General features: G+C 46.2%; 1 protein-coding gene across 4 annotated transcripts in view; it reads right to left on the bottom strand.

Annotated features, from left to right (window-relative positions):
- Window positions 1–27,657, bottom strand: part of INSR (insulin receptor) — a 125,804-nt gene that overhangs the window by 5,765 nt on the left and 92,382 nt on the right. Inside the window, exons 10-19 of one of the 4 annotated variants that reach the window (XM_067733991.1) lie at window positions 23,682–23,883; window positions 21,506–21,541; window positions 16,619–16,893; window positions 14,878–15,017; window positions 10,141–10,300; window positions 6,564–6,663; window positions 5,080–5,147; window positions 2,292–2,536; window positions 1,162–1,272; window positions 914–1,073 (exon numbers count right to left, since the gene is read on the bottom strand). In XM_067733991.1, the coding sequence (XP_067590092.1) occupies window positions 914–1,073; window positions 1,162–1,272; window positions 2,292–2,536; window positions 5,080–5,147; window positions 6,564–6,663; window positions 10,141–10,300; window positions 14,878–15,017; window positions 16,619–16,893; window positions 21,506–21,541; window positions 23,682–23,883 (1,497 nt within the window). Of the gene's footprint in view, window positions 1–913; window positions 1,074–1,161; window positions 1,273–2,291; window positions 2,537–5,079; window positions 5,148–6,563; window positions 6,667–10,140; window positions 10,301–14,877; window positions 15,018–16,618; window positions 16,894–21,505; window positions 21,542–23,681; window positions 23,884–27,657 lie in introns of all 4 variants that reach the window. The other 3 variants (XM_067733990.1, XM_067733993.1, XM_067733992.1) reach the window with 3 other exon arrangements.

The raw sequence follows: 27,657 nt of genomic DNA, 5'->3' as shown, positions 1-27,657 counted from the left end.
AATAAAGATGCAGACATAAAGAATGGACTTGAGGACATGGGGAGGGGGAAGGGTAAGCTGGGACGAAGTGAGAGAGTGGCACGGACATATATACACTACCAGATGTAAAATAGATAGCTAGTGGGAAGCAGCCGCATAGCACAGGGAGATCGCTCGGTGCTTTGTGACCACCTAGAGGGGTGGGATAGGGAGGGTGGGAGAGAGACTCGAGAGGGAGGGGATATGGGGATATATGTATATGTATAGCTGATTCACATTGTTATACAGCAGAAACTAACACACCATTATAAAGCAATTATGCTCCAATAAAGATGTTAAAAAATTAATTTAAATTATTTTACTGAATTCAAATGAATCTAAATTAGTTTACTGAATTTAAATCATTTTATTTATTTTTACTTAATTTCATTTTATTTTACTGAATTTAAACTCATTTAAATTAGTTTACTACATTTTAATTATTTTATTTTACTGAATTTATTTTATTTTACTGAATTTAAATTAGTTTAAATCAGTTTACTGAATTTATTTTATTTTATTTTACTAAATTTTATGTTATTTTACTGAATTTACATTAAACGCAGTGGCCAGTGGCTGCTGTGCTGGGTGGTGCAGATACAAATTGCAATGTGCATATAATAACCGCAAGCTACACAAGAGCAGAAGAATCACGGCGACTCATTCAACCTCGCCCCTGTAACACCTCCTGCAGCGGCCGGCACAAATACTACTTAAAGAAGTGAATGAGTGAATTAATGAACAAATGCAATTAAACTACAGCACGAGGACTAGGTCCCCATCCAAACCCCGCCCCTTCCCAATATTAGAAAAGACGGAAGCACTTGCTATAGACAACTCCTCCTGAAATCAGAAGGCCTGGCCCATCCATTTCAAAGCAGAAAGCCAGACGCACCTCCGATTTTGACGGTAAAGTCGTGGGCAACCATGCAGTTTCGAGCTGCGAGGTCCCGGTGTACAAACTTCTTGGCGTTCAGGTACGCCATCCCGTCGGCGATCTCCGCAGCCATCTGAATCATCTCTTGCAGGGTAGGGGGAGGGCGGCCGGGGTTATTCTAAAGTCGAAACATGGGGTTGTGTTCAGCGACACCAGTGCCGCAGGCCGGGAGCGGGCACCCCACCGGGTACCTGGAGGCAGCTCACCTCGGCCTCAGGCCGCAGGGAACGGAGGTAGCTCTTCAAGTCCCCATGAGCCATCAGCTCCATCACCACCAGCGTCGGCTGGCCTTTGGACACCACCCCCAGGAGGCGGACCTGTGGAACAAGCATGGGGGAGGGGGCAGGGGGGCAGTTCTTGGATGAGGGTCTGCGGGAAGACGTCCACTCTCCCGGGTCTCCCTGTCTGGTACCTACGTCACACACAGCACCCTGCTCCTGACTGGACTGTGGAAAGCCCTGGTCTGCCTGGCTGAAACACCAAGGTCAAGGTCTCGTTGGGTTGGGGAGTGGGAGAATTCAGAACTCACAGTCTGGTGGGAGGGGGGAAGCAGACAGACCTGCCCCCACACAGCAACATGTCAAGGCAAACCCTCGTATCTCTGAACACAAAGGCCCACTTCCAGGCCTTTGCATAGCTGTTCCCACTGCCTGACCCTCTGTTCCCTCGCCTGAGCTGACTGTCCTCAGCTGAGCTGTCCACACAGCTCGGTCCCTACACTCTGAAGTCTTTGCTCAAATGTACCTTTGCCACTGCTGCATTCCCAGTCCCCCAACTCTGCCCTCCTCTCCCTGTTGCCATAGCATCATCTCCTTGTGGACAACATCATTAATCTACTGGGTTTAGACTCTGTCTCCGCCCGCGGGATTGAGAGCTCCAGGAGGACAGACATCTGCTGCATCCCAGAGAGAATGGAGCTCAGTACAGAGCAGGTGCTCCTTGAATATGTGTGGGGCAAGGATGAAAGGACACAGGCTCAAGGAGAAATTAAGGGGCCATGGCGGGAACAGAAAGGCAGGGAGAGTCTGTGCTGACTTGGGGGAGCAGGGAAGGGGTGGACCACTGTGTTTAAAGGTTACAAAGGAGCCAGGAAGAGGGAAGAGATGGAAGATTCTGGAAAGCAATGGTACAGCGGAAAGGGTATTGCTCTGAGTGAGGTGGGAGAGGATGGGATTTGAGAAATGAGAAGGGAAGGGCCACCTTTATTTGGACGTTCAGCAGAGTCGGGGCTGGGCAGGAGGTCCACACCCAGCATCCTCACTGCTCTATGCAATAGGAGGAAGGACAGGTATTACAGGAAGACTTTTTCTGCTCCTGGAGCCAACTCGGGACTCACCACGTGGTGGCAGGTGAAGCCCTTCATGACTGAGGCCTCGTTGAGAAATTCGATCCGCTCTCGCAGGCTGGCAGACTCGTTCACCGTCTTCACCGCCACTCGGGTCTCCGCCTCGCCCTTGACAATGTCCCTGGCGTTGCCCTCGTACACCATGCCGAAGGAGCCCTGCCCCAGTTCTCGCAGGAGCGTGATCTTCTCTCGAGGCACCTCCCACTCATCCGGCACGTACACAGAGCAGGGAAACACTACACCTCACTTATCTACACAGCACCCTTGGAGGATCCCTCAGGGGTCCCTAGCCATCTCCCACCTGAGCTCCCCCTCCCCAACGTTCACTGACTCCTGTGGTCCAGACCCTGTGCCGGGCAGTGGGCACAGAGCCAGGAACAGGACAGGCAGAGACTGGGGAAGGAGTCCAGGGTTCTGGCCAATAAACGCTGAGCTGAGCCTGCATCCCCATCCTTTCTGTCTGATTTCAGAGCCCTGTTACCAAAGGATGCTAATTCCCAACTGAGCCTGTTATTTCTGCAAAGTACCAAGGGGATGGGGGATGACCCTATCTGACAGGTGAGTGAGCTCACCCAAGACCACCCAGTGCCAGTGGATCTGCAGATGGGATGCAGCCACATAAGTGAGAACAGAAGAACCCAGGTGGCGAACCCACCAAATGGTGTTTGTTTTAAGCCACTAAGTTTGGGGTGGTTTGTTACGCAGCAAATAATCTGCAGACAAATACACATAGTCCTCATAAGAAAAGCCAAGATGTTTTCTGCCCTCCTCTGCACCTGGTATGGGCTGAATTGTGTCCTTAGCAAATTTATATGTTGACATCCTAACCCTGGTATCTCAGAATGTGACTGTATTTGGAGATGGAGTCTTTACAGAGGTGATCAAGGTAAAATGAGGTCATTAGGGTGGCCCTAATCCAGTCTGACTGGTGTCCTTGAAGAGGAGATCAGGACACAGACACACACAGAGGGAAGACCATGTGAGGACACAGGGAGAAGATGGCTGTCTACAAGCAAAGGAGAGAGGCCTCAGGAGAAACCAACCCTGCTGACCCCTTGATCTCAGACTTCCAGCCTCCAGGACTGTGAAGAAATCAAATTGTTCACTAAGCCACCCAGTCTGATCACAGCAGTCTGAGCAACATGATACGGTCACCAATGGCTCTTTCAAGGACATTGGATCAGACAAGCGTTCTGCACCCAAATGAACTCACAGATGCTCACTGGGGGGCCCCTCAGGGTTCTGAGCTTGGACCTTTCCCTGTGTGTATCCCTTGGCCCAGAACTTCCTGGCCTTAAAGACCCATGAGCCCCAGTTTCTAGCTTTCACTTAGTACCCCTGTGCTCTCAGCCATTGCTTCATCCCCGGAAGGAAACAGGACAGTAGGGTGGAGAGGTGGTCCTGAGGTTCAGCTTCCCCATCTCTGATACGGTTAACAATGCCATTCTCAAACGGGCAGAGGAGGCTCTGGGTTAACATTCACCCGCTCCTGCTCCTGGGCTCTGTGTATAGTCCCACTCGGAATAAACTCCTTGTCTAGCTTCTCTATTCTGATGCTTTGAGGTCTTGCTGAACCTGCCAGGACTGCCCACCCCAGGGGTGGCCAATTCCTACCGACAGTAAATGACGTGCCTGTGAGTCCGCTTTTCATATGCAGACCAAGCAATCCACAGCCCACACCCCAACCCCCTCCGTGATCAGGTTCTCACACTCTGGGCCACTATCCCCCCGCCCTGATCACACCAGGGCCAGTTTGCAGACAACCAAGGACAGCCCCTATGCCCCAGACCCTGCTGAAACAGTTCAAACTAGCTCATCCTATGTCTCACCCTGCCTGACCTCTCCTTTCCCATGGAAAAGACAATAAAGCCTCTTGCCGACGTTTTTCCATCACTCCCTCTGCCTCCTGGCCGACCCTGGTGCTTCCCCATGTGGCCCTGCCTCCTGTTTCTCCGGACTCTGTGAGTCTAAACTTCTTCCTCATGATAGTCACTTGCAGGTCTGCACGTCTCACCAGACTTATTTAAAACAAATCCCGGGTACCCTTAGAAACACCATCCCTGTACCCCTAGGCAGCATCCTGTCAGGCAACAGTGTTCGTGCCTTGAAAGTCGCTTTCTGAATTTGCTGCACGAAGCATTTTAGAAACTTGTAGTGCAACAGCTGCGTTCACATCTGAAGAAACAGCCACGCCTTTTCTTCAGGGGTCACTCACTGCCTTTTGGGACAATCCAGGGGAATATGGCCACTGATCTGCCATATCAGCGTCAGCATCACACCCATGGTCAGCTGACAGCAATAGCAGATGTGTCCCTGGTACACACCCAGCCTCCCACCTTCCCCATCTTGTCCCTGCTTCTTGTCTGCCCCATCCCTGATCCCCAGTCTCTCACCTTGGCTTCTGATTCCCACCTCCGAGCCTGGATGGCCAGTTTGGTCACCACTTTCTGGCTCTGACCCTCGGCACTCTCTCTGGCACAGGATCCAAGCTCTGTACCCCCACAGCTGGGGCACCAAGGTCATGGCCTCTCAACCAAGCCCACGCATGGGTCCCAGACCAGCTAGATCAGCCCATTCCCACAAGCGCCAGACAGCAGGTGTCCGACTGCTCCCGGTAACAGGGTTTCTGCAGCAAGGGGCAGGTCCGCAGACTCAACTGAACGAAAGGACGCTTCTCAGCCCCCCAGGGTATCAACCCTTGACTGTCGCTTGACAGTGATGGCAAAGGAAACTGAACAGCGGGATTCTGGTCACCCACAAGGGCGGGGATCATACTCACCATCGCTGGCACTGAGGTACTCGGGGTTTGAAGAAGCATACAGTGGTCCCAGTGGCCCATCCGGCTGCCTGGATGAGAAAAATGGAGACATTCCATCTTGATATCCTCACAGAACTCTGTGGGTGATTAGCGGGAGGTTACAGCCTCCCCAGTGCAAACAGACACCCTTATTAGCGGCATGCACATAATCCTGGATACAGTTTGGGGTGAGGATGGGGGACCCTTATCTTTTTAGCAGAAGCCCATCAGATGGCCACTTAAGTGCATCACCATGGAACCGCTCACTCATAAGCTACAATTTATGGTCGTCAATATAACACCTAAAAACTGCTCATCTACTGCTGCTCCGGAACCATCTCATTCCAGCTCATAAGAAACAACTGTTGAATTTTCAGGAAATTTGCAAGGCAGTTGTTAAATACAATCACCATTTAAAATTAAATTACACGGGCTTACAGCTAAATACATTCTATTCAAAGCAAAGGTAATGAATATTCAAAACCAATTATCATGCTACCTCTTACTTGGATGGACTGGACACTCTTCAGCCTTTCTGTATTACCTTATTTATTTATATGATTGCAATCATATGGCAGAAATACTACATATCTGTGATTGACTGCATATCTCTTCCCAACTCTGCGTTCAGTGACGTCATGTCTGTAGCTTGAAATTGGCCACGGTGGGAATATTCACAGCGGGTGTAAAAAGGCAAATGATACATACCAAGACCGATTTATTGTTCTGTTGCACATCCAGGCTTGAGAAAGCGATGGCAAAAATGTCAGTAATGCGGATTAAGCTTAAATGTGTGTCATCTCTGTAGCCATGACATTGCCAATGGCACAAAAAATGAGGAAATATGCTTTCAGTATTTAAAAATTATTATCTGATTCTGCAAAAGTCATTCCTATTGTCGATGAACATATATGCCTTATTTCATTTTTATCTTGCTCTTAAATGTAAACAAAATATCAATCAAGATTCATCTTGGAACTACAGCCGTTCTTCAGTTGCACTCACAGGTTGGTTATAGATACAAAGGTTCAGGGGAGAAAAAATTGACAAAAACATTTGGTGAGGATCAACTGGCTGTAGGGAGTTTATGATAGCGAGTACTGTATATTGTATTATGATAATTATCTGTAAGTTGCATGCTATGCATCCTTTAGATCAGTAAGATTTACAGTAAATTTATTTATTTAAAAAATATTTATTTATTTTGTTGTGCCGGGTCTTAGTTGAGGCAGGCAGGCTCCTTAGTTGTGGCATGTGAACTCTTAGTTGTGGCATGCATGTGGGATCTAGTTCCCCAACCAGGGATCGAACCGGGGCCCCCTGCATTGGGAGCATGGAGTCTCAGCCACTAGTGCCACCAGGGAAGTCCCAACAGGAAATTTAGATATAACTCTATCTACATGTAGGCATACTTTTCCCCGAGAGAGCTGGTTGTTAAGCATTTACCAGAACACCTCTGTGCTCACCTCTTTCTCAGGAATAGATAAATACTCCCGATCACGACACTGAAGAGAAAGACAAAGATGAGGGGCCCGATGATGATTTTTGCAATATTTGATGGCATGTCTACTGAAATAGAATAAGAAAATATAGGTTTCACATCAAAATGTGTTCACATCAGAGGTCACACCGGAAAACACATCTACATGTCCAACGGGCCACACACACTTGTCCCCCTTCTCTAGTCCCTGAACCTCTCCTGCGGTGACCCCAGACCACTGCCCATCACCAGCTTTTCTCCCTTCACCATCGAAGGCCACCTTCACGGGCACACAACCCAAGCCGTCAGGCAGGTCCGCACACTCAGAAGGTTCTGCTCTCTGTTTAATGCTCTATTGTCCCTGTCTGGAAAGTCTTAATAAGTTTTAAAGAAGGAGCCCTGCATTTTCACTCTGCACTGGACCCTGTAAATTAAATAGCTTATTTAAATCCCAACAGCACCTCTGGCAGATGAAAAATTCACCAGAAGTGCCCTGTGTTTGCTGGGGGTCGCGTCCCAAAAAACGAAACCGACGGAAGACATGCTATGTAGCCTTAATTCTTTTTAATTCCCACACAAGGCTGAGTTGTCTATAATTACAAATGCAGCCACGTATTCAGATTCTTCCAAGCCAAGGAAGAAAGTGAGTTCTGGGAAGCCAGAGAAGGAACCTAGTCCTTCAGGTCTTTAATAATAGTAGTTTACTGAACACTTAGGAACACGCCAGGCACCGTTTGAAGTGCTTTGCCTGGGAGATCTTAATTAATCATCCCAGAAGCCGAAGTGGGAGGTGCTATGATCAATGCCAGTTAACAGACTGGGAAACAGAGGCTCAGAGAGGTGAGGGGTCATGCCCAAGTCCAAGAGCTGATCCACGGTGGAGCAGGGATTTGAACTCGGGCCATCTGAGCAAGTTCTTGACCACCGTTCCATGGTGCCTTTGGTGGCCGTCTCTATCCAGAGACATCTCATCCTCCTGGACCTCCCTGAATTGACAGCAAACTTCCTCCTTCCACCTCTGGTGGCTCCTGGCATGGAGAAAGCCTCCCTAAATATTTGCTGATTGAATGGGACATGAAAAATGGAAACCGTCTGGTCACGTGCTGTGGTCGGCAATGTCTCTCTTCCCCATCCTTTGGCAGGGGAAGCTGGAGGCTACCGATTGCTCAGAACCCAACACATCTCACGGTAGAATCTGAGATCCATGCTGCCTGCCCCACCCCGTCTCTGTGTCCCAGATCCCACAGTCCTCAGATTCCAGTGGCCACCAGAACTAGGGTGTGGGAAGGGAAGCACCCAGAGTGCAAAATTTGAGAGGAACTCGTGCACTTGGCCACGCCAGGGCAGAGTCAGCCCCTGAGGGTGAGTGCCTCTTTAAATTTTGCACCCTAGGTGCCTTGCTCGCCTCCCTGTTATTTAAGAAAGAAGTTTTTAAAGTAATCTAATGTGTCAAACATTTAATTCTCCAGTTGTTTTGCTATTGTGAGTAAGCAGTGCTGGATTTCCTTGAACATTTATCTTTTCTGGACATCTCTGGTCATTTCCTTAGGATGAATGTCTAGAGCCAGCACTGCTGGTTGAAATAGTAAAAGCCTTCGTAAGCTTTTTTTTTTTTTTGCTGTACGCGGACCTCTCACTGTTGTGGCCTCTCCCGTTGCGGACCACAGGCTCTGGACGCGCAGGCTCAGCGGCCATGGCTCACGGGGCCAGCCACTCCGCGGCATGTGGGATCTTCCCGGACCGGGGCACGAACCCGTGTCCCCTGCATCGGCAGGCGGACTCTCAACCACTGCGCCACCAGGGAAGCCCCGTAAGCTTTTTTGATACATACTATTAAAGGACTACATTTTAGGACTTGTCTACCATGAAACAGAATGTCCGTGTGTCTGCACCCTTGGACAACACTAAGTACATACTTCAAAAACAGAAACAAACAAAAAACTTGCAAATTTGATAAGTTAACAATTCTATCTCACTTTGACTTGCTTTTCTTTCTTTTGGTGTGGTTTTGAGTGAGGCTGGACCTTTTCTTCCTTACGTATTCTATTTTTTCTATTTCTTTTTAAATAGGTTATTTATATCCTTTGCTTATTTTGTGTGAGGACATATATCTTTAACTCATAGGAGACATATATACGTACTCACTTTGTATGAAAGATATTAACTCTTTGTCGACGATGTTACAAATGTTTTTCCCACTTTGATATTTTCCTTTGAATTTTATTCATGGTGTCCCTCCAAATCCTTGAAAAATCCTGAGTCTTAGGAGTGTCTTTGTTTTTGATGATCCCCTTGGAACATACCTGAGTTTATGCTAAGACATGAGATGGTTCGGGATGGGGGCTGGTCACCAGAAAACCAAGTGTGTGATTAGAGGGGTGGGGTGGCCTCCAGACAGGGGGAGGGGCTGGAGGTGGAGTTCAATCATGTGGGCAGTGCTTCAACCAATCACATCTGTGTAGTGAAACCCCAATAAAGACTCAGTTCACCAGAGCTCAGAGGAGCTTCCTGGCTGGTGAACACATCAGTATACCAGGAGGTGATGTGATGTGTCCTGATTCCATGGGGAGAAGACACAGGAGCCGTGTCCAGGACCCTCCTAGCCTCCACCCTATGTGTCTCTTCATTTGGGCGGTCCTGAATTACATCCTTTGTAATAAAGCTGTCATTGTCATATAGCATTTTCCTGAGTTCTGTGAGCCATTCTAGCAAATGATCAAATCTGATGGGGCTGTGATCACATCCAAATTTGTAGCCAGCCATTCAGAAGTGCAGGTGGCCTGGAGAACCCCCAAAACTTGCATCTGGCATTGAGGTGAGGGCAGTCTTGGTGGGAACAATGCTCTTTTTAATTTGTAGCGTCTGTGCTAACTCCAGTGGAAAGCATCAAAATTGTAGTGCTATATGTCCGGTTGGTGTCAGAACACTGACACCACCCAAGTTCCCACTCCTCCTGGTCTAGAATCTCCGTTCCTTCCAAGTGTCTGGGTTCCTACCACATGTCGGGCTGAACATCTTCCCCCCCAACTCATACATTCTTCCAGTTTCCGCCAAGATATCACCACTTCCAGGAAGTACTCCCTAACCAGCTCAGCTCTCCCCACCTGTCCTCACCCTACTGTCCATAGTGTATCCAGCTCACCCCATGGCAGCACTTCCTGCCTGCAGGCCAAGAGCACACCCAAGGCCGAGCAGATGAGCGCCCACATCCTCCCTTGGAGGGCATGGCCTATCTAAAAACAAAGATGAAGACACAAGTAACTGGAGCTAATGTGTTTATCAGATATGCCCTGTGCCAGCCACTTGACATTCGTGATGTCACTGAAACGTCCCTTCACTTCCAGGGGTGGTCCTAGTATTATATCCATGATCAGATGGGGAAGTGCAGGCTCAGAGAGGGCATGCCTCTTGCCCTGGTCACACAGCAGCAGCCGTTGGACCCAGGAGTCAAGACAGAGCCAGTACCCACAGCCTCCATGCTTCCCCAACCATCCTTTGAAATGTTCTGCTGTGTTTAGCACCAAGTACAGACCCTACCAGTCGAAGTGGCTGTGCAGACTTACAATAGTCTGTGACGTAGAAATAGGTGGCTTCCGTCCAGGAGCCATTGCCCGCCAGGGAGGTGGCCCGAACTCGCACACTGTAATTCCCGGGTGGCAGACCACGCAGCCTGCAGCCCCGCTCCAGAGCAAAATACCTGCGGGAGACGCAGAGGTGCAGCTCCTAGAAAACAAGGGTCCCACTCAGAAATGACACGGACGGAGTTAGGCACAAACACTGCAACGGGCAAGCGACTTTGAGACTCGAGGAATTACGGAACCTTAGCTCTATGGATAAGGCACAGACAGAGAGGTTATCATTGATGCACGATAACAGTCAATCTTCCTAAACCACAGCCAAGCCTGTGGCTCAGATCATGTCATTTAATTCTTATAACCACCTCATGCTTAGCCTCATGTTAGAAACAGGAAAACTGAGGCTTGGGGTGGAGGTCTGGCAAACGTTTGCTGTAAAGGGCCAGAGAGCAAATATTTTTGGCTTCAAGGGGGCCAGACGGTCACCGTCACCGACTCAACCCGGCCATCATAGCTGAAAAGCAGGCAGAGATGGATCCTGAATCCTGAATCTATAACATCCATAAACAACTGAACGTGCTGTGTGCCCATAAAACACGGTGGACGCTGAAAGCTGAACTGCATAGAAATGTACACACGTCAAGAGATGCTATTCTCCTTTGGATTCTTTTCAACCATTTGAAGACGTGGAAGTGATTCTTAGCTCACGAGCTGCACAAAAACAGGTTTTACATAAATAGCTTGCCCTCCCCTGATTGGGGAGCTGAAATGATTTGTCCCAGATCTCATAGCTGGTAAGTGGCAAGGAAGCCCTTGAACCCAGAACTATCTGTCTCCAAACCTCTCCTTGAAACCACCATGGGGTATTTTCACCAGGACTCCAGGAGGTCAGGAAAACAGGGACCCAGATCACCTAAATCACCTAAGAACCAACCGGTTACATGGGCTTAAGGACAAATTTTAAAACACCTTCCTTGCCTTTTGATTTATTTTACCACCATTAAAAGAGTTGGGATCTACTTAAATGTCTGGCAAGAAGAGAGGAGATAAGTAAAGCATACATGCCCCAGCAATAAACATGTAAAAAGAAAGAAACCCAGAGCTTATTAGGAAAGGCGTGAGGCTTACTGGGAAATACGACCACGAAACCTGCAAACGTGGGCCAAATTTTGAAAACTTTCCAAAACAGCTCCAGGCTAATAGTGCATGCAGAGAACTGGACTGGAAAATTTCAGGAAGGAGTGGAGAGAGAGAGAGAGAAACATAAAAACTCCCCTGCTTATCATGTGACAATAACAGCAAGAAAACAGACCGGGCTGGCGGCAGGGGTGGGGAAGTCTAGTCCAAAGGTTCTTCCAAGTAAAATGAGTCACCAAGTGGAAAGGGACAAATAAGCAAATATAGAAACGAAAGGTAGCTGCTATCCGGGATAAAGGGGAAATACATCCTACAGTGCTGGCCATGTACCTCGAGGGGTGGGGATGGAGAAGGGAGCATGTTGGAAGGAACTAGAGGCAGCTCTCTCCATAGACACCAAAAAAGCAAAACAAAAAAGAAGCAAATCTGATGAAGAGTGACAAAGCCAATTACAGAAGTTTGTGCAAACAAGAGAAAAAAAAAAAACAGCTAAAACTGCAAAAACGTACTGAAGCAAAGGATATAAGGGCACAAAAACTGAAAATCGATGCTCTTTCCAGGATGGGGGTGGTCCCTGGTACCAGGATCCCCCAAGGTGGGAAGGGAAGTGGTGAGGGGAAAAATGACTCTAATGCAAGGTTCAAGGAGGGGCAGAATCAAAAACAATGCAGCTAGAGGTGATTTTGGCTGTTAAACTATCAAATAAGGGGGGGAAATGACCTCCCACCAAATGCTGGAGAGAATTTTGTAAAACTAGCAAAATCATATCCCAACAGCACAAACGGTATAAAAATAGTATTTTTTATATTACTTTTTACTTTACCAAAGCGATGCTAGACAATTATGGAAAATGGAGATAATCGCCCAGTTTTGCTTATAAGTTTTTTTTTTCTTTTAACGTATTGTAACCTCTCACTCCTGATTTTCCCTCTATCCCCCTGTTCCCCTAAAGAGCAAATAGGGCTCGTCTGTCTAGGATCAGGGTCCATGCAGGTGCCAGGGCTATGCAGGGCAGAGGTTATGGTGGAGATTGGTGGTGAGAATTCCTACTGGCAACACCTGGGCTCCAGGAACGAGAGAGGCAGGCCAGTGAAGGCGGCTGCGAGAAGTTAGGGTTGGGTCCAATGCCAGTAGGGTAACAACTGTCCCAGTTTACCCAGATTATCTCGGGATGCAGGACTTCAATGCTCAAACCTGGGAAATTCCAGGCAAATGGGGATGAGTTGGCCTCAGCAGCAGAGACCTGTCTCCATGGAGACAGAAGGCAGATTAGTGATTGCCAGGGGCTGGAGGAGGAGGGAGCAGGGAAGATTGGGGGTTGATGGCTAAGGAGGTGGGCTTTCTTCGCTGGGTGACGAAAATATTCTGAAATTGTGGTGATGGTTGCAGAACTGTGACTGTATTAAAAATCATTGAATTGTATGTGTTAAATGGATATATTTTATGGTACGTGAAGCTACCTCAATTAAGCTGTTATTTTAAAACCCTCATGCCTGAGCCAATCAGCACACAGCACCGTCATGGTCATACGATTGGGTGTCACGTGACCTCAGCATGGCTGGAAATGCCGGGACACAGACTCTCTCTCCCTCTAGGCTTGGCACTGAGAGGATATGAAGATTGGAACCACTAAAATCACAGGACGATCAGGAGCTGCTGGGATCACGGCAAGGACCCCTTGAAGTGCAACAGATCCAAAGGAATTCTGGATCCAGCTGTGCCTGATCTCCTTCGACTGTGCAGTTATGGGAGCTAATAAGCTTCCCTTTTGTCATAAGCTACTTTGGATGGGGTGGGGGGGTGTTTCTTGGCTGCTGGTGGAAGATGAAGAATAACAGCTTGGAAGATCTGAAATCCAGAGCCTGTCATCTCAACCTCTACATTATACTGGACAACGGTCACCCCAACATCATTGTAAAGGGCTGTACATCCACGATGTACATCCTCTATGTAGCCATTCTCCAATGGACAGTATCTAGTGGCTTGTACTTTTTGCTAGTGGTGAAAATCTTACGCAGAAAGCTTTACCACCACCCCAAATTTGAATTATTTCCTTAGAACAGGGATTGGGATAAGATATTAAATCAACTCTGCAATAACGGCTCCCTATGAATCATGCCTCTCTTTATACACCCCTGAGGGATCCCCTCCTATACTGATGCTGGGCTTGGCCACTGGACTCACGCTGGTGCACAGTTTTCCTTGTTTCTTTTGACAACGCTCTGCAGGACATATAAAAACAGGCCGAGGGTCAGATTTGGTCCACAGATGATAGTTTGCAGATTTCAGTTCTAAATCATCATCAAAGCTGAATATTTGGACATCAAGAGATGTGGTCCCAGGAAGGATCAACAGAGAGAGGTCCATCTGTCCTCTCTGGCTTGCGGAAGCCAAGCTCTGCCCACCTGGTTACAGGATGACTCTCCCTCAAAGTTCCAAGAAGTCGGACAGTTTTGCTACAATTTCTGTTAGGGGTTGGCAAACTAGGGCCCGCAGGCTGAATCCGGTCCACTGCTTGATTTTGTAAATAAAGTTTTATTAGCACACAACTACTCCCATTCATTGTTGTATTGTCTGTGTCTGCTTTGGAGCTCTAACAGCAGAGTTGAGCAGTTGATCCAAGACTGTATGGTTCCCAAAGCTGAAAATATTAACTCCCTGGCCCTTTATAGAAAATGACCTCTGATCCACCTAATCACCCTTAATTACCGACGTCAGGCACCAGAGCCCAAGGATCTGGGTTTGAGTATTGGGTGTATGACCTTGAGAAAGTCTCTTCAGCTCCCCAAATTTCCATTCTCTCAGCCGTAAATGGAGACACTAGCAGATTTTCCCTTAGAGGGTCATTGTGAGGTATAAATGGATCATTGCAAAGGGCTCAACTGATGTCAGGGTACACCCTCCGGGTCAAACTCAGGTAGGTAACTTGACATCTGCCTGAAGTCACCCAGTAAAGGGGAGAAATATCCTTAATCAGGTCCACGCCCCAGCAGTGCCTCTCTTGACAGGTGTAGACCCCAAGCCCTTTCTGGGGATAGAGATCCGCCCCACAGTGGTTACAGCTTAAGAGTAGGGACCAGCGAATCCCAGCCTGCTTGCTGCCTGTTTTTGCAAATAAAGTTTTATTGGCACACAACCATACCCCTTCATTTACGTATTGTCTACACGGCAGCTTACACAATGCAAAGGCAGAGTTGAGTATTTGCATCAGACACCATCGCACCACAAAGCCAAACGTGTTTCCTATCTGGCCCTTTACAGAAAAGAATTGCCGACCCCTGGATTAGAACATCAGAGAGTCTTGGGTTTGAATCCTGACTCTATTCTTATAAACCTTGGATGCCTCATGTTTAAATTCTGGATGCTTCAGTCAGTACCAAGCTCATCTTGGTTATTCTGAGGATGTATTGCCCTTCATTGGTCCCGAGAGACATATTATTTTCACATTTTGACATTTCTGACCCATCTCCCTGGAAAGTCACATATCAAGGCTTTGAGTCCTCACGACAAAGCACCTAATGAGAGACGCACTAGAGCCAGAATTTAAGAAGAAGAAGGAGGTACATCCCCAGGCGTCAAGGATCTTACCTCTTCGCCGTATCGTCGGTAACTCACTTCATACAGCACGATCAGACCGTTGGGTTCCTTGGGCTCCTGCCACATCAAGTGAACGACGTTGTTCTCGAAGATTTCGTGGGTCACGGGGCCAACAATATCATCTGCCTTGGCTGTAAGGGGCAGTGGTTAGAGGCAGGGACCCGATCCCTGGATCAAATCCCACCTCCACCACTTAGCAGCTGAGTGACCTTAAACTGGGTACGTAACTTTCTTGTGTGCCATTTCCCATATTGGAGAATGGACATATAGAGCTCGTCTCATGGGATTCTCTACATATTTATGTCTGTCTGTCTATCAATCGATTGATCTATGTCACATCCTGTTGAAATGGAGCAGGGGCCCTATGGTCTGTGTCCCCCATGTCCTCCGCCTGCCTTTCGTCTCTGGAAAAACTGTAGCCAAAGAATAAGTTTAATCAGAGAAGGGAGAAAATGCAGAAACAAAGGAAAACAGTCAAAGGAGACCAAATAATAATAATTTAGTCATTAAGCAAAGTCAGGGACCTTGAGTTCCTTCTCAAGGGCTATAGATAATATTCTGAGCCCTATCCTGTGAGCTGTCTTATAGATACTGAAACCCTCGCCAGGTGGACACGTTAACTACATGATGACCAGACTGTACCCATGACATAAGCCGCCACAATTCCAAGAATTGGCCTCAAAGTAATGGAAACAAACCAACCCTGGAACTAAAGACTAACCATACTTAAAACAATCAAGATGACGCTGGTCAGACCACTGATGACCAATTTCAAGATGACTGTCAGAGCTGACTGTGCTGTTTCTGCGTGTAGCCCCCTCCTTCCGTCTAGAAAAGCTCTTGCCTACTGACTGTCGTTGGGAGGGAGTTGGCCTTTGGACAAGTGTCCGCCCTCCCCTCACCCCCCAGTTGCCACCATCCAAAATAAAGCAAATTTTCCTTTCCACCCACCTTGCCCCTTTATTGGCTTTTGAGCAGGAAGCAGCCGGACCCCACTTTCAGTTACACTGTTGGTTCTGTTTCTCTGGAGAGCCCTAATACACTGTATAAGTATTCCTTAATTTTACTTTATTTTTCTTACGGCTTGTGTGTACTTTCTAAAGTTTATATAATGGCTATGATGACTCATATAATTACAAAATAATATAGGTTAACATGGATGGACCTTGAGGGCATTATGTTAAGGGAAAAAAGCCAGACAGAAAGACTCATAGTGTGTGATCTAACTTATATGTGGATGATAAAAAAGCTGAACTCACAGAAACAGAGAGTAGAATGGTGGTTCCCAGGGGCGGGGGGGGGGTGAGGGAAATGGGGGGATGTTGGTCAAAGGGTACAAACTTCCATTGATAAGCTGAATAAGTTCTGAGGATCTAATGTACAGCATGGTGGTTATAGTTAACAATATTCTGTTGTATACTTGAAAGCTGCTAAGAGAGTAGATCTTAAATGTTCTCACCACAGAAAAGAAATGGTACTTATGTGCCCTGACGGAGATGTTAGCTAACGCTACTGCGAGAATGCTTTTGCAATATGTAAGTGCATCAAACCGACACATTGTACACCTTAAATTTACACAATGTTATACATCAATTACATCTCAATAAAGCTGGGGGAAAATGAAAAATGATTGAGGCGAATAAGTTAAAATCACGTATACGCTGCCTAGAGGGCGGAAGGCTTTTCCTTGGTCAGCCTGGGGCTCTTGGCCCCACGATGCGAGCTGACCCACCTTCGGGCATGGTCCTGGCACTGACATAGGCAGCCACGCTGCACCTCTCCTCGGGGGAATCCTGGTTGCAAGCCTGCAGCTCAATGCGATAGCCAGTAAAGTGACGCAGGCCAGAGATGACCAGAGACTCCTTGTTCACCACTTTCTCGAATGGTCTGTGCTCCTCTGAGCTCGTAGGTGCGCTGGTTGAGGACGTATTGGGGAATCCCGGAATGGTGGGCACGGCCGCTGTCACATTCCCCACATCACCAAGGGCCCTGCGTTTCCTCGACGGCCTGTCACGACAGTAGGACACACTCGGTCAGGCAATCACCATCTTTTAAAAAACGTTGCCGGAGAATAAAAGGCTTAAAACCAAAGACTGCGGGTGCAGTGAGATTCCAGGGGGAGTGTGGATTACAATGTTAATTTCCAGGAATTACAACCCAGAGCAGTTTTCAGGGTGCCCTCATAGGCATCATGTCGGGCAGGTGCACCCCAAGAGGGAAGTAGGGGGGGAAAGGGCTCCAGGACCATCCGTAGGAGACACACCAATATTCCCCTCAACATGCTTGATTTCAGATTCTCATTTTGCAGGTTAATAGCCCAGCCAGGGTCAGTGTTAAAAATAGGATGCCGAAAGCGTGTAAGAGTCTAGCTTTTCAGGAAGCCCTGCAAACGGTCCAAGCTGCTTGACAACATCACCAGTTTCATCAGGAGAAATGCTTCTGGTCCTATGACCCTTTAGGACACCTGCATAATCTAAGTGATTATACTTCAGTTCTTGGGAAAAGAATCTTATCACTCAGGTTGCTAACGGTAACTCAAAAAATGTCTGCGATTGGCACATTTTCCCCCTTAAAAAGATAGATGAAGAAAAATGTTAATAGCCTAAAAAATATATAAATCCAAAAAAACGGTATCAAGAAAGTTTGAATTTACTCATTATTCTGCTGGCCACTGTGTCCTTTGGGCAATTTTTTTATTATGTGTGGGTATGATGGGGACCAAGCTAGTTTTACAATCCATTTTGCTCACTTGTATTAGAAGCATTCTCAGATATTTCCCTGAAAACATAATGTTTGAAGTAGGACAGAATTTACATTTTTTCTTTTTCAATGTAAACGTTTTCGCTCCTCGTTATGAAAGTACCACGTGCTCATTGCAGAAAACCTGGAAAACTGTAGAATATTCCATTTCATACGTGAGCCATAATTTACTTAGTCATCTTCTTATTTTTTAATGTAAGCATATTCTTAATTTTTTGTTATTATAAATATTAATTTGATCAGCATCTGATTGTCTTATTAGTTCCTAGAAGTAGATTCTGAGAAGAGCAATCAGTAGGTTATGCCTCTTTACACGTATGGCTAAACTTCTATCCTCCAGACCCTTTGTACTGACTGTGGTCTCACCAGTAACGCATGAAACTACACATCAGGATAATCTCAGCAACGTTGAGGGTTAAAAGGAGTTTTTGTTTTGTTTTGATTTTTCTTTTTCAGATTTTCAACCTCAGGAAAGAAGTTTTTTAAGCATTACTCTACTGCTTTATTTGCACCTCTGTGTCCTGCTGAATGTAAAGTCTTCTGTCCTTCATTGATTCTTTTGTGTTTCACTAAGGATTTGTCCACCCTTTGCCCATCCTTTCTATGAAGTTCTAGGGCCTTCCTCATTCCTATTCCTGAGCTGTTCATTCACAAAGGACATTAATCCTTTATCGATTCACCCTGGTTTGCTGTGTGCCAGTGAGTTTTCTTGAAATGATTTGAAAGAATCTTTCACATTTATCTACGTAAGTTTATATCTCAGCAATTTAAATAATTTTTTTTCCTTTACAGCTAATTTTAGATGGGATTACTAAGGTTTTAGGGCAATCATGAAAGGGACCTTTCCCCTGATTTATGTTTTAATTGTTGCTAGTATATCTACTGCATTTTTGTTTCTTTCTATTGTACCTACTTTCCCAAACTCTCATTCTAAGAGTCTCAGGGTTGATTTTCTTAGGTTTTCAAGGAACATACTTGAAAAAGGGTCAGCAAACTTTTCCCATACGTGCTAGATAGTAAATATTTAGGGTTTTGCGGGACATGTGATTTTTGTCACAACTATTCAACTTCCAATGGCTTTCAAGCCATGGCAGCTTGAAAACAGCCATTGACACAATGTAGACAAATGGGCGTGGCTACATTCCGATAAAACTCATTGACAAAACCAGGTAGTCTGCTTACCCTTGCACTAGAATACCTGAAAATATCAATGACTTTATTTCCCACAATCCATTCCTTACAATTCTAATTTCTGTATCACTGCATTGGCTAGATACCCAGAGAAACGTTCCTTAGTAATGACGAGATTGGCTTCCTTCCAAAGCTAACAGGAATAGTTTTAAGAAAGATGTTAGCTCAGCTGTTGGTTTCATCTAGGTAATATTTATCTTGTTGCAGAAGTTTTCTATTCCTAGTTTTATAAAAGGCCTCTCCCCCTCCCTTTCTCTAAATTAATAATTTTTAATAAATGTTACTGAATGAGATTATTGTGATTTTCCTCACTGCACCCCTTAATGAATTAGATTCTATTAGCAGAATGCCTGATCTTGAACCATCCTTGCATTGTGAGATAAATGATATTGCCAGCACAGTGTTTTATTTAGGACATGTGGATCTAAAATCCCATATTAGCTTGTTCTGGGTTTTCTTTCAACATAGCATCTTTGTCAGGTTCTGCTAAGGGGTTCTATGTTAGTTTTATCAAATGAACTGAGAAGATTTTCCATAGATTTCTATGCTCTGGAAAAGTTTCTGTATTACAGAAAATAGTTGCTCTTTGAGAATGTGAAAGAACTCAACTAGAAAACTCTCCAAGCCTGAGGTCTTGTTTTTTTTTTTTGAAGAAATTAATTGACACTTTTTTTTTTAAAGTCTTTTCCCAAGGTTATTAGGATATCTTTCTGCTGCTTCTTGCATTAGCTTGGACAAGTTAAAATTTCTCAACTCTCTGAAAGTTTCAAATCTAATAGCTCATGATTATCCATAGACTGCAACATAGTACAATCTTTGTCAGACTTCAGTTTTACATCACCTTCTTCTAGTTATTTGTGGGTATCTCCCTTTGATTACATTTACCACAAGTTAAGCTATATTGATTTTCCCCTCCCTTCCTAATACATTATATCTTACATTTTAAAGCTTTTTCTTAATTTACCATTTAAGTCTACTAATTTGCAACAAAGTCCAGCTTCGGCAATATTCTACAAGTGAAGGTATGTGACGTTCACGTCTCCGTTATTTTCCAAACGGTTTTTAATGAAACCTTCCATTTCGACTTTCACCCAACAGAAGTCTAAGTGATCCACTTTTAATCACCAGGAAGTAGAGTTTTCTGTTCAATCTTTTGAAGTTTACCTTTAGTTTTTATTGCGCTGTAGTCAGAAATCAAACCCTACTTCGGGAGTACTCACTAAGATTTTCTTTGTGGTCTTTTTTGTGTGAAAAGACCAATGACATTCTTGAATGGAAACCAAAGCTATTAAACCAAAGATGCACGCATATTAACAAGGTTCAGAACATTTCTGTGCAAGCACAGATGGGCCTTCCAAATAGGACAGAGACCCTGGGGCCTCGTGAATAACCACTGAGAAGTTGGTATCTGAACGAAGGGAAACGTAAATGGCCTCAAACAGTCTAAATATGCATACATCAGAAGGATTATACCCAAAAAGACCATGTGGTCATGAAAGACACCCCCATGGCAAAGCATCAGCTGACTTCTCTCTCTCCCTACATACACAGCACTTTATTATCCCACAGTCTCACAGTAGACCAGTGGTTCCCAACCAGGAGTGACTCTGCTCATGGTCCTACCACCAAGGGGACATTTGGCCTGTCTGGAGACAGCTTTGGTCGTCACTATTTGGGGTATGGTGTGACACTGGCTTCAAAGCGGTAGAGACCAAGGATACAGCGCATGATTCTACAATACACAGGGCAGTCCCCACAACTGAGAACGATCTGGCCCCTAATGTCAAAAGGTCTGACATTGATAAGCTCTCGTCTGGATCAAGGCCTCAAATTTCTAGACCTTTCTTTACTACAGATTATATTCCTAATGACCACTAGAGGGCAGATCGGGACCGCACACGGCCTAAAAATAAATAAATAAACCCTCTGCTGGAAGAATAAAGTCCCTCCGCATGGCCCCTACCCTGCCTTTCCAGTCTCTCCTGTTCTTCCCAAGAGTCCAGGATTCTTTCCACCGACTTGCCTTTCCCCAAGTTCCCTCTGCCTGTACTCTCCTCCAGGACACGCCCCCTGCTTAATTCTTTTTTTCTTTTCTTTTCTTTTTTTTTTAAATATTGAAGCATAGTTGATTCTTTAAGACACACGTCAAAGGCGAGCATCCTTGACTATCCTCAGTGGAATTGAGGGACTCGGCACACCTGTGCTCACTCACACCTGTCATCCCGCACTTGTCACCCCCAATAAAAATGTTCCGCTCCCGGATCAGCCTTCCCCACTACCTGCCGCTAAGGGGTTTCGACTCTGGGCGCCGGGCACAGTTCTGCAGCTAGATAAATTAATCTGTAGTTAGTAAATGCGTGGAGGAAAAATGGGCGGCACCTAGGAGGTGCCCGGAAAGTACGCCCTCGATTCCATGTTTTAGTAAGAGTGTGTTAGTTAGGATTTTTCCCCCCACATTCACGCCCAGATCCCATTTCAGGGTGAAGGCACTTAACGTGTGAATTTGTGAAGCGCCTGGTCGCGGCAGAGCAGAGCGGTGCATGCGTCAAACCACAGAAGCCCCCTGGGGTCTCAAAGGGGCACAACATGCTTCCTGACCCGTTGGCCCACTGGCCCCGCGCTGTGCAGCCACCACGGGCCACGCCTACGTCCCACAGGTGAGTCGTACCTAGTGTCCTCGGCAACAGGGCCTGAAGAGGATTTTCTGTGAAAACAAAACCAGCCGCTTTGAGGACAGCCCTGGACCATGGACCACTTGTTCCCATCACTTGAACCACACCTTCCCCAGCAGATGCGGAGAACACAGCCAGGGGCTGGGGGGCAGGGGGGAAGCAGAGAAAACACCCCGCAGAGACCTGGTCATCTGGGGTTCCCATGGGATGTCAAACTTAACACCACTTTTAAACCTCACAACTGACTCAGCCATTATCTTAAAGTCTGGCAGTGTTTTAACAGGTAAAACAGTAACTACCTCCAGGCCTGGGCTGTGTCATTTAGTGGTCTTTTGGACTCAGGGTCAGATAAGAAGGCAAGAAAGAGAAAAGAAGAAATGTTATATATTGATGGTTCTGGGGAAACCTCTCCCAGGAGCATTGCTGGGCCTTTGAAGAGACGCATTTTAGAATCTTGTTTTATCCTGATGTAAATGTGGGGGTGGGGGGGGTGTCGATATACTTTGGAAATGGCCAATTGTATTGGACATTTCTGAGTAGCCTTCCGGTGAAGTCCATGGCGGGAGGGGGAGGTCAAGTGTGGAGAGGGAGGGGCAGCTGAAAGCCCTCAGCACACATTTGATTAAAAACCTGGGCAGGGCTTCCCTGGTGGCGCAGTGGTTGGGAGTCCGCCTGCCGATGCAGGGGACGCGGGTTCGTGCCCCGGTCCGGGAAGATCCCACGTGCCGCGGAGCGGCTGGGCCCGTGAGCCATGGCTGCTGAGCCTGCGCGTCCGGAGCCTGTGCTCCGCGGCTGGAGAGCGGCCCGCGTACCACAAACAAACAAAAAACCCTGGGCAGAGTCATTCTTAAGCAAAAAACAAACAAAACCACAGGCTTTGGACCCCTAAAAAGGAGATGGCAAGTGCTTCAGTGGGTTACTGTAAAAATTCATGAACTCATAAGATGCAGTGCTACTGCCATCTAGTGGGTGGAGGCCAGGGACGCTGCTCAACATCCTACAACGCACAGGACGGTCCCACCCCAGAGAATGGTCTGGCTCCAAATGTCAACAGCGCCAAGGTTGAGAATCCCCGTATCACTCGTATAATCCCACAATCCTAAAAAGCAGGAACTACTTTTCTCTCCACTCCTCAGATGAATAAACTGAGGAACCGAGCGAGGTAAACTAACCCGCGACCCACAGAAATTTGCATTCTACCTAAGGGTCTCTGCTTGCAGGAAAGGTAAAGAAGTATGAAAAAAACAGCATCATTTTTAAGGCAAGCCCTCTCTGTAGATCAGATGCACATCAGCAAGCAAGCCCCTTCGCTCACTAGAGGAAAAATATTTAAATAGGAGAAGCTCCGGAGTTTTTAAGAGGTCATGCAAAGTTCTGGAAGGGTAAGAAGGGGACATAGATTTTAAAAAGAGAATGCACTGAGCTTGAGACTCATCCACAAACCAAGCATGGGGCCAGGCAGGCACTTCTCGGTCATCTAATCTAATAATTGAATCTATCGATTCTTGATTATTATCTATAATCATCTATTAGATAATAATCAATTGTTGGGAATCTAATGGAGATCGTTTCAGAACTCAGAATGAGGCCAGAGGCTGGGGTAAAGAGTCCATGAGACATCAGAAAGAAATGTCTTCAGGGACTTCCCTGGCAGTCCAGTGGTAAAGAATCCGCTTTACAATGCAGGGGACACGGGTTCGATCCCTAGTCAGGGAACTAAGATCCCACATGCCGTGGCACAACTAAGCCCATGCGCCACAACTACTGAGCTCACGCGCCTCAACTAGAGATCCCGCTTGCCACAAACTACAGAGCCCACGTGCTCTGGACCCCGTGCACCATAACTGCAGAGCCCACACGCCCTGGAGCCTGCATGCTACAACTACAGAGAAGCCCACATGCCTCAACAAAGATCCCATGTGCTGCAACTAAGACCCAACGCAGCCAAAAATAAATGAAAGAAAGCAAAGGTTGAGTTTTTTAAAAACACCCCCCCCACACCTTTTTTGGCGATTATTCACTCTTCCTGGTACGGTAGTTGTTGAAATCGCAAGATCTCTCCCTCCCTCCAGGGAAGTGGCTCAGCATGGACTCTGCCCACTCTCTGCGTCTGCACTTCATCTTGTTCCCTAAATAAGGACCCCAGACCCCAAGCCAATGACAAATGCTGACCTGGGGATGAAAACGACATTGTGCAGGTAATCTTCGAATGTTTTCCTGAATGAGGACTCCTCCAACTCCTTGAGGATCTGAGAGTCGGTCTTCGGGCAGGAACAGCATTCACCGGCAGACTCTTCGTACTCACTCTGATTGTGCTTCTGAGACCCCTCAGACTCGAACGGTGGAGACCAGGTCCGGGAGGGCAGCTTCAACCCTGGAGAAAGCCAGAGCGGGGCTCAAGTTCCACCCCACTACACACATACATACACGCAGAGCAAAGGGGGCCTTCTCAGAGCTGCTGGGCACAGGCGACAGAGCTCGGGGCCAGGGTCTTTGTTCAAGGTCTACTGGGAAAAATAAGATCTCTCACTGGAGGGTCCTAACAACTGAGAAGGCACCTGTGGATGTGCAGCAGGAAAATGGCAGACACCACAACCCCATAGGGCTAGATGCTGAAGGTGACGAGGTACGTCCCTGCCATCACAGAACCTACATTCCAGGGGACGAGGTACGTGGGGGTGGGAGGAATACACAATAAACTAATAAATACATATGCCATGGGTCCGATGGTGGGGTGAAAGGACAGAGGGTGTCTGGGGGGGGGAATGTCTCTGAGAAAGTGACCACTAAGCAGTCCCCAAGGAAGTAAAAGAATGAGCCATGCACATATCTTGGTGTAAAGCAATTCAGACAGCAAAGAGTGAGTGCAAAGGCCCTGAGGTAGGAATTTCCTTGGCATGTCAGAAGACGCCAAGGACCCAGTGTAGCTGGAAGGGGATAAGGGAGAGAATGATGGGAGATGGCATTAGAAAAGGACTGGGGACCAAGTCACAGTTGAATGAATGAATCATCAATCAACCAGGTAACTATAAAGGGATAAGAGGACAGAGCAGAATTCCAATGGAATTCTAAGGGGTCAGACTTACAGACCCAGTGTTTATACTGAGCAACCAAACTTTGCAGCACAAATGAAAGAATCTACAATCCGTTCAGGAAAACGGAAGTCAGAGCAGAGCAGTGGTTCTCACCAGGGCAGGGGTGATTCAGCACTGCCCCCCACTCCCCTCTGCAGGACAACGGGCTTGGTCTGGTGACATTTTGGTGTTCACCAGGGATGCCGCTCAACATCTTACCTGACACAAGACAGCCCCCACCTCAAAGAATTATCTGGCCCGCAATGTCAACAGTGATGGATGAAAGACATGAAATTGGGGGAAGAACTTTTTCCAAGAAGCACAGAAAGAGAATTTTTTAAAAAGGGAAAAAAGAACAACTGCTCAAGGTCATGCTCTTAAAAATACCACACTGTTTTTGTAAGTACCACAGCTGGTGTGTCTTGACCCCTGAGGTCCAGTCCCGGGGATGCCCGCTGCCTGTCACTTCTGGTACAACCTGGAGGAGGTAGGTTACTCCTTAAGGGCAAAAAGCATGCCCCTGACCCTGGGTGCCTACTCGTGTCTATTGCGCAAGGGAAATTCCATCTCTTCCTCTCCCTTTCAATGGCTCTGCTAGACAATGAGTTCAAAGTATCTTCCTGTGAGTGGTGAGTACCCACTCGGAAGCTTTGCAAAATCCTTAAAAAATACTTCTTCTTAACGTTTATTAATAGACATGGAATCACCTGTGTGGGTTAGCTGTTAGAGGGGCTATTGATGGCATTATGGATTTAAAAAAAAAAAACACCTTCAGATTTCCTTAGTAAAAGGCTGGGGTGGGGTCCTGATCTTTTTCTGGGGAGGAAGGGACTTTTGATCAGGCATGGACATAGCTCCTGACACCTGTCACCCCTTCTGCATGACACTTGGTGCCCCACGGATTTTCTGTGACTATATAGTGAGGTATCTAGGACAGTCAAATGCATAGAGACAAAGTAGAAAGGCGGGCACCAGGGGATGGGGGAGGGGGTGGGGAGTCAGTGTTTAATGGGGACAAAGTTTGCAGTTTGGGAAAACAAGAAAGTTCTGGAGATGGACACTGGGGACAGTTGCACAAGAGTGTGAATGTATTTAATGCCGCTGAACTGTATACTTAGAAGTAGTTCAAATGGTAAATTTTATGTTATATATATTCCACAATAAAAAGCCATATAGTTGATAAGACTGTACTGTATAAATGAAATAAACAATTCGATATCAGAGGAGAAGCTGAAAGTTCTCACCAAAGAAAGAGATAAATATGTCAGGTGATAGATGTATTAATTAACTCGATGGGAAGGATCCTTTCAAAATCTGTATGTATATAAAATCATCACAATTTACACTTTAAATATCTTGCCATTTACTTATCAAGTACACCTCAATAAAGCTGGGAAAAAAACCACTTGTGATAGTAAAGGAAGCTACTACTGGGCACGGTTAGTAAATTCTCGATCTTGCGTGTGTTAGAAAGCTTATTAATTTGTGTGTGTATTTGGGTTTTTTAATTGTGGCAAAATGTACATGACAAAAAAGTTACCATCCTAATCATTTTTAAGTGCACAGCTCAGTGGCATTAAGGACATTCACATTATTGTGCAACCGTCCCCACTTTCCATTTCCAGAACTTTCTCATCTTCCCAAACTGAAACTCTGTCCCCATGAAACACTCACTCCCCAGCCCCTCCCCCAGCCCCTGGCACCCACCATCCGGCTTCCTGTCTCTGTGGATTTGACTCCTCTAGGGACCTCCTAAGAGTTGCATCATACGATATCCATCCTTGGTAAGTTTATTTTTTAATTACATAAACTTTGGCATCATTACAAATAAAACCATGTCAAATTGTCATATGGTAATGAGAGATTCAGACTTCCAGAATAAAAGTTGTTGCTCTAAAAAAGAAAGAAAGAAAGAGAAAAAGAAAACATGGCCTATCCTGATGCTGCTGGCAGTTCTAGCTGGCGGTTTCGGTTACTCACATGCAGGGCCGACAGCTGACAGCTGAGCCTATGACTTTGCTTGCTCTCAAGTTATATAAAGCATCCAAGGAGATAAATCACGTTTGCAACCCTCTGCTCAGGCGGGGGATGAGGTCACAGGCATACATATAGCACATGATCTTAGAGCTGGGACAGCGTCCAGAGATTATCTGGCCTCCCGCCCCTTCTCCCCAAAAGGAGGCAGCCAGTGACAAGCTCAGTGACTTGCCCAAAGCCCTACAGCAGGTCAGAGAAGACCTCAGGCTCCCGACCTCAGCCACGTCTCATCAGCGGCCCCAAGGTCTGAGGATACCAGTAACTCAAAACATCTAAAGAAAAATAAATACAGGCCAACCAATCAACAACAACAAGACAGCTAAGGGATAAATCAGGAGCTTGGAATGAACATACACACACTATTGTATATAAGATAGATAACCAACAAGGATCTACTGTATAGCGCACTGTACTCGGTATCCTGTGATAACCTATATGAGAAAAGAATCTGAAAAAGAATGAATCTAGGTATATGTATAACTTAATCCCTTTGCTGTACACCTGAAACTAACACAACATTGTAAATCAACTATACTCCAATCAAATTTTTAAAAAATAAAAATAAAAAAGAGTCTAGGGATTGGGGGAAAAATACTTTATATAGACTGAAACAAAACAAAACAACTAACGAAAAAACAAGACTTCTGTTTCTCCAGTTTGATGGGCTTTTTTAAAACCCACTTTTAAAATAATCTTAAACTAATTTATACACACTAGTTTGAGGCTTCAAATATTTTTCCCTTTTCCTGTAGATGGATGGAAGCCCATTAAGTAAATGAGATTAAAGACTGGAAAAAAATGTGTCATTAGTATAAATTTTGAATGGAAAGCCCAGGAGGGAAGAGATGACCACTCTTTGCTTTCTCTGGTCCTTACAACTTAAGGGTCTAAAATTAGGGGCGAAAATTCTTCCCTGACTTCGCCAATCACCATTCCACACATCGGCTGTGTTTCTAGCTTCGGAGAGAAGTCTTGCGTGGGTTAACACAGCTACACCCCTACCAGGGGAGGTGGATAAGGAAGGGAAGGAGGAGAAA

The sequence above is a fragment of the Pseudorca crassidens genome, chromosome 3 (assembly GCF_039906515.1).
Source record: "Pseudorca crassidens isolate mPseCra1 chromosome 3, mPseCra1.hap1, whole genome shotgun sequence".
NCBI classification, from domain to species: Eukaryota; Metazoa; Chordata; class Mammalia; order Artiodactyla; family Delphinidae; genus Pseudorca; species Pseudorca crassidens.
The sequence above is the reverse complement of the archived record's forward strand: the minus strand, read 5'-3'. Positions and strand labels throughout refer to the sequence as shown.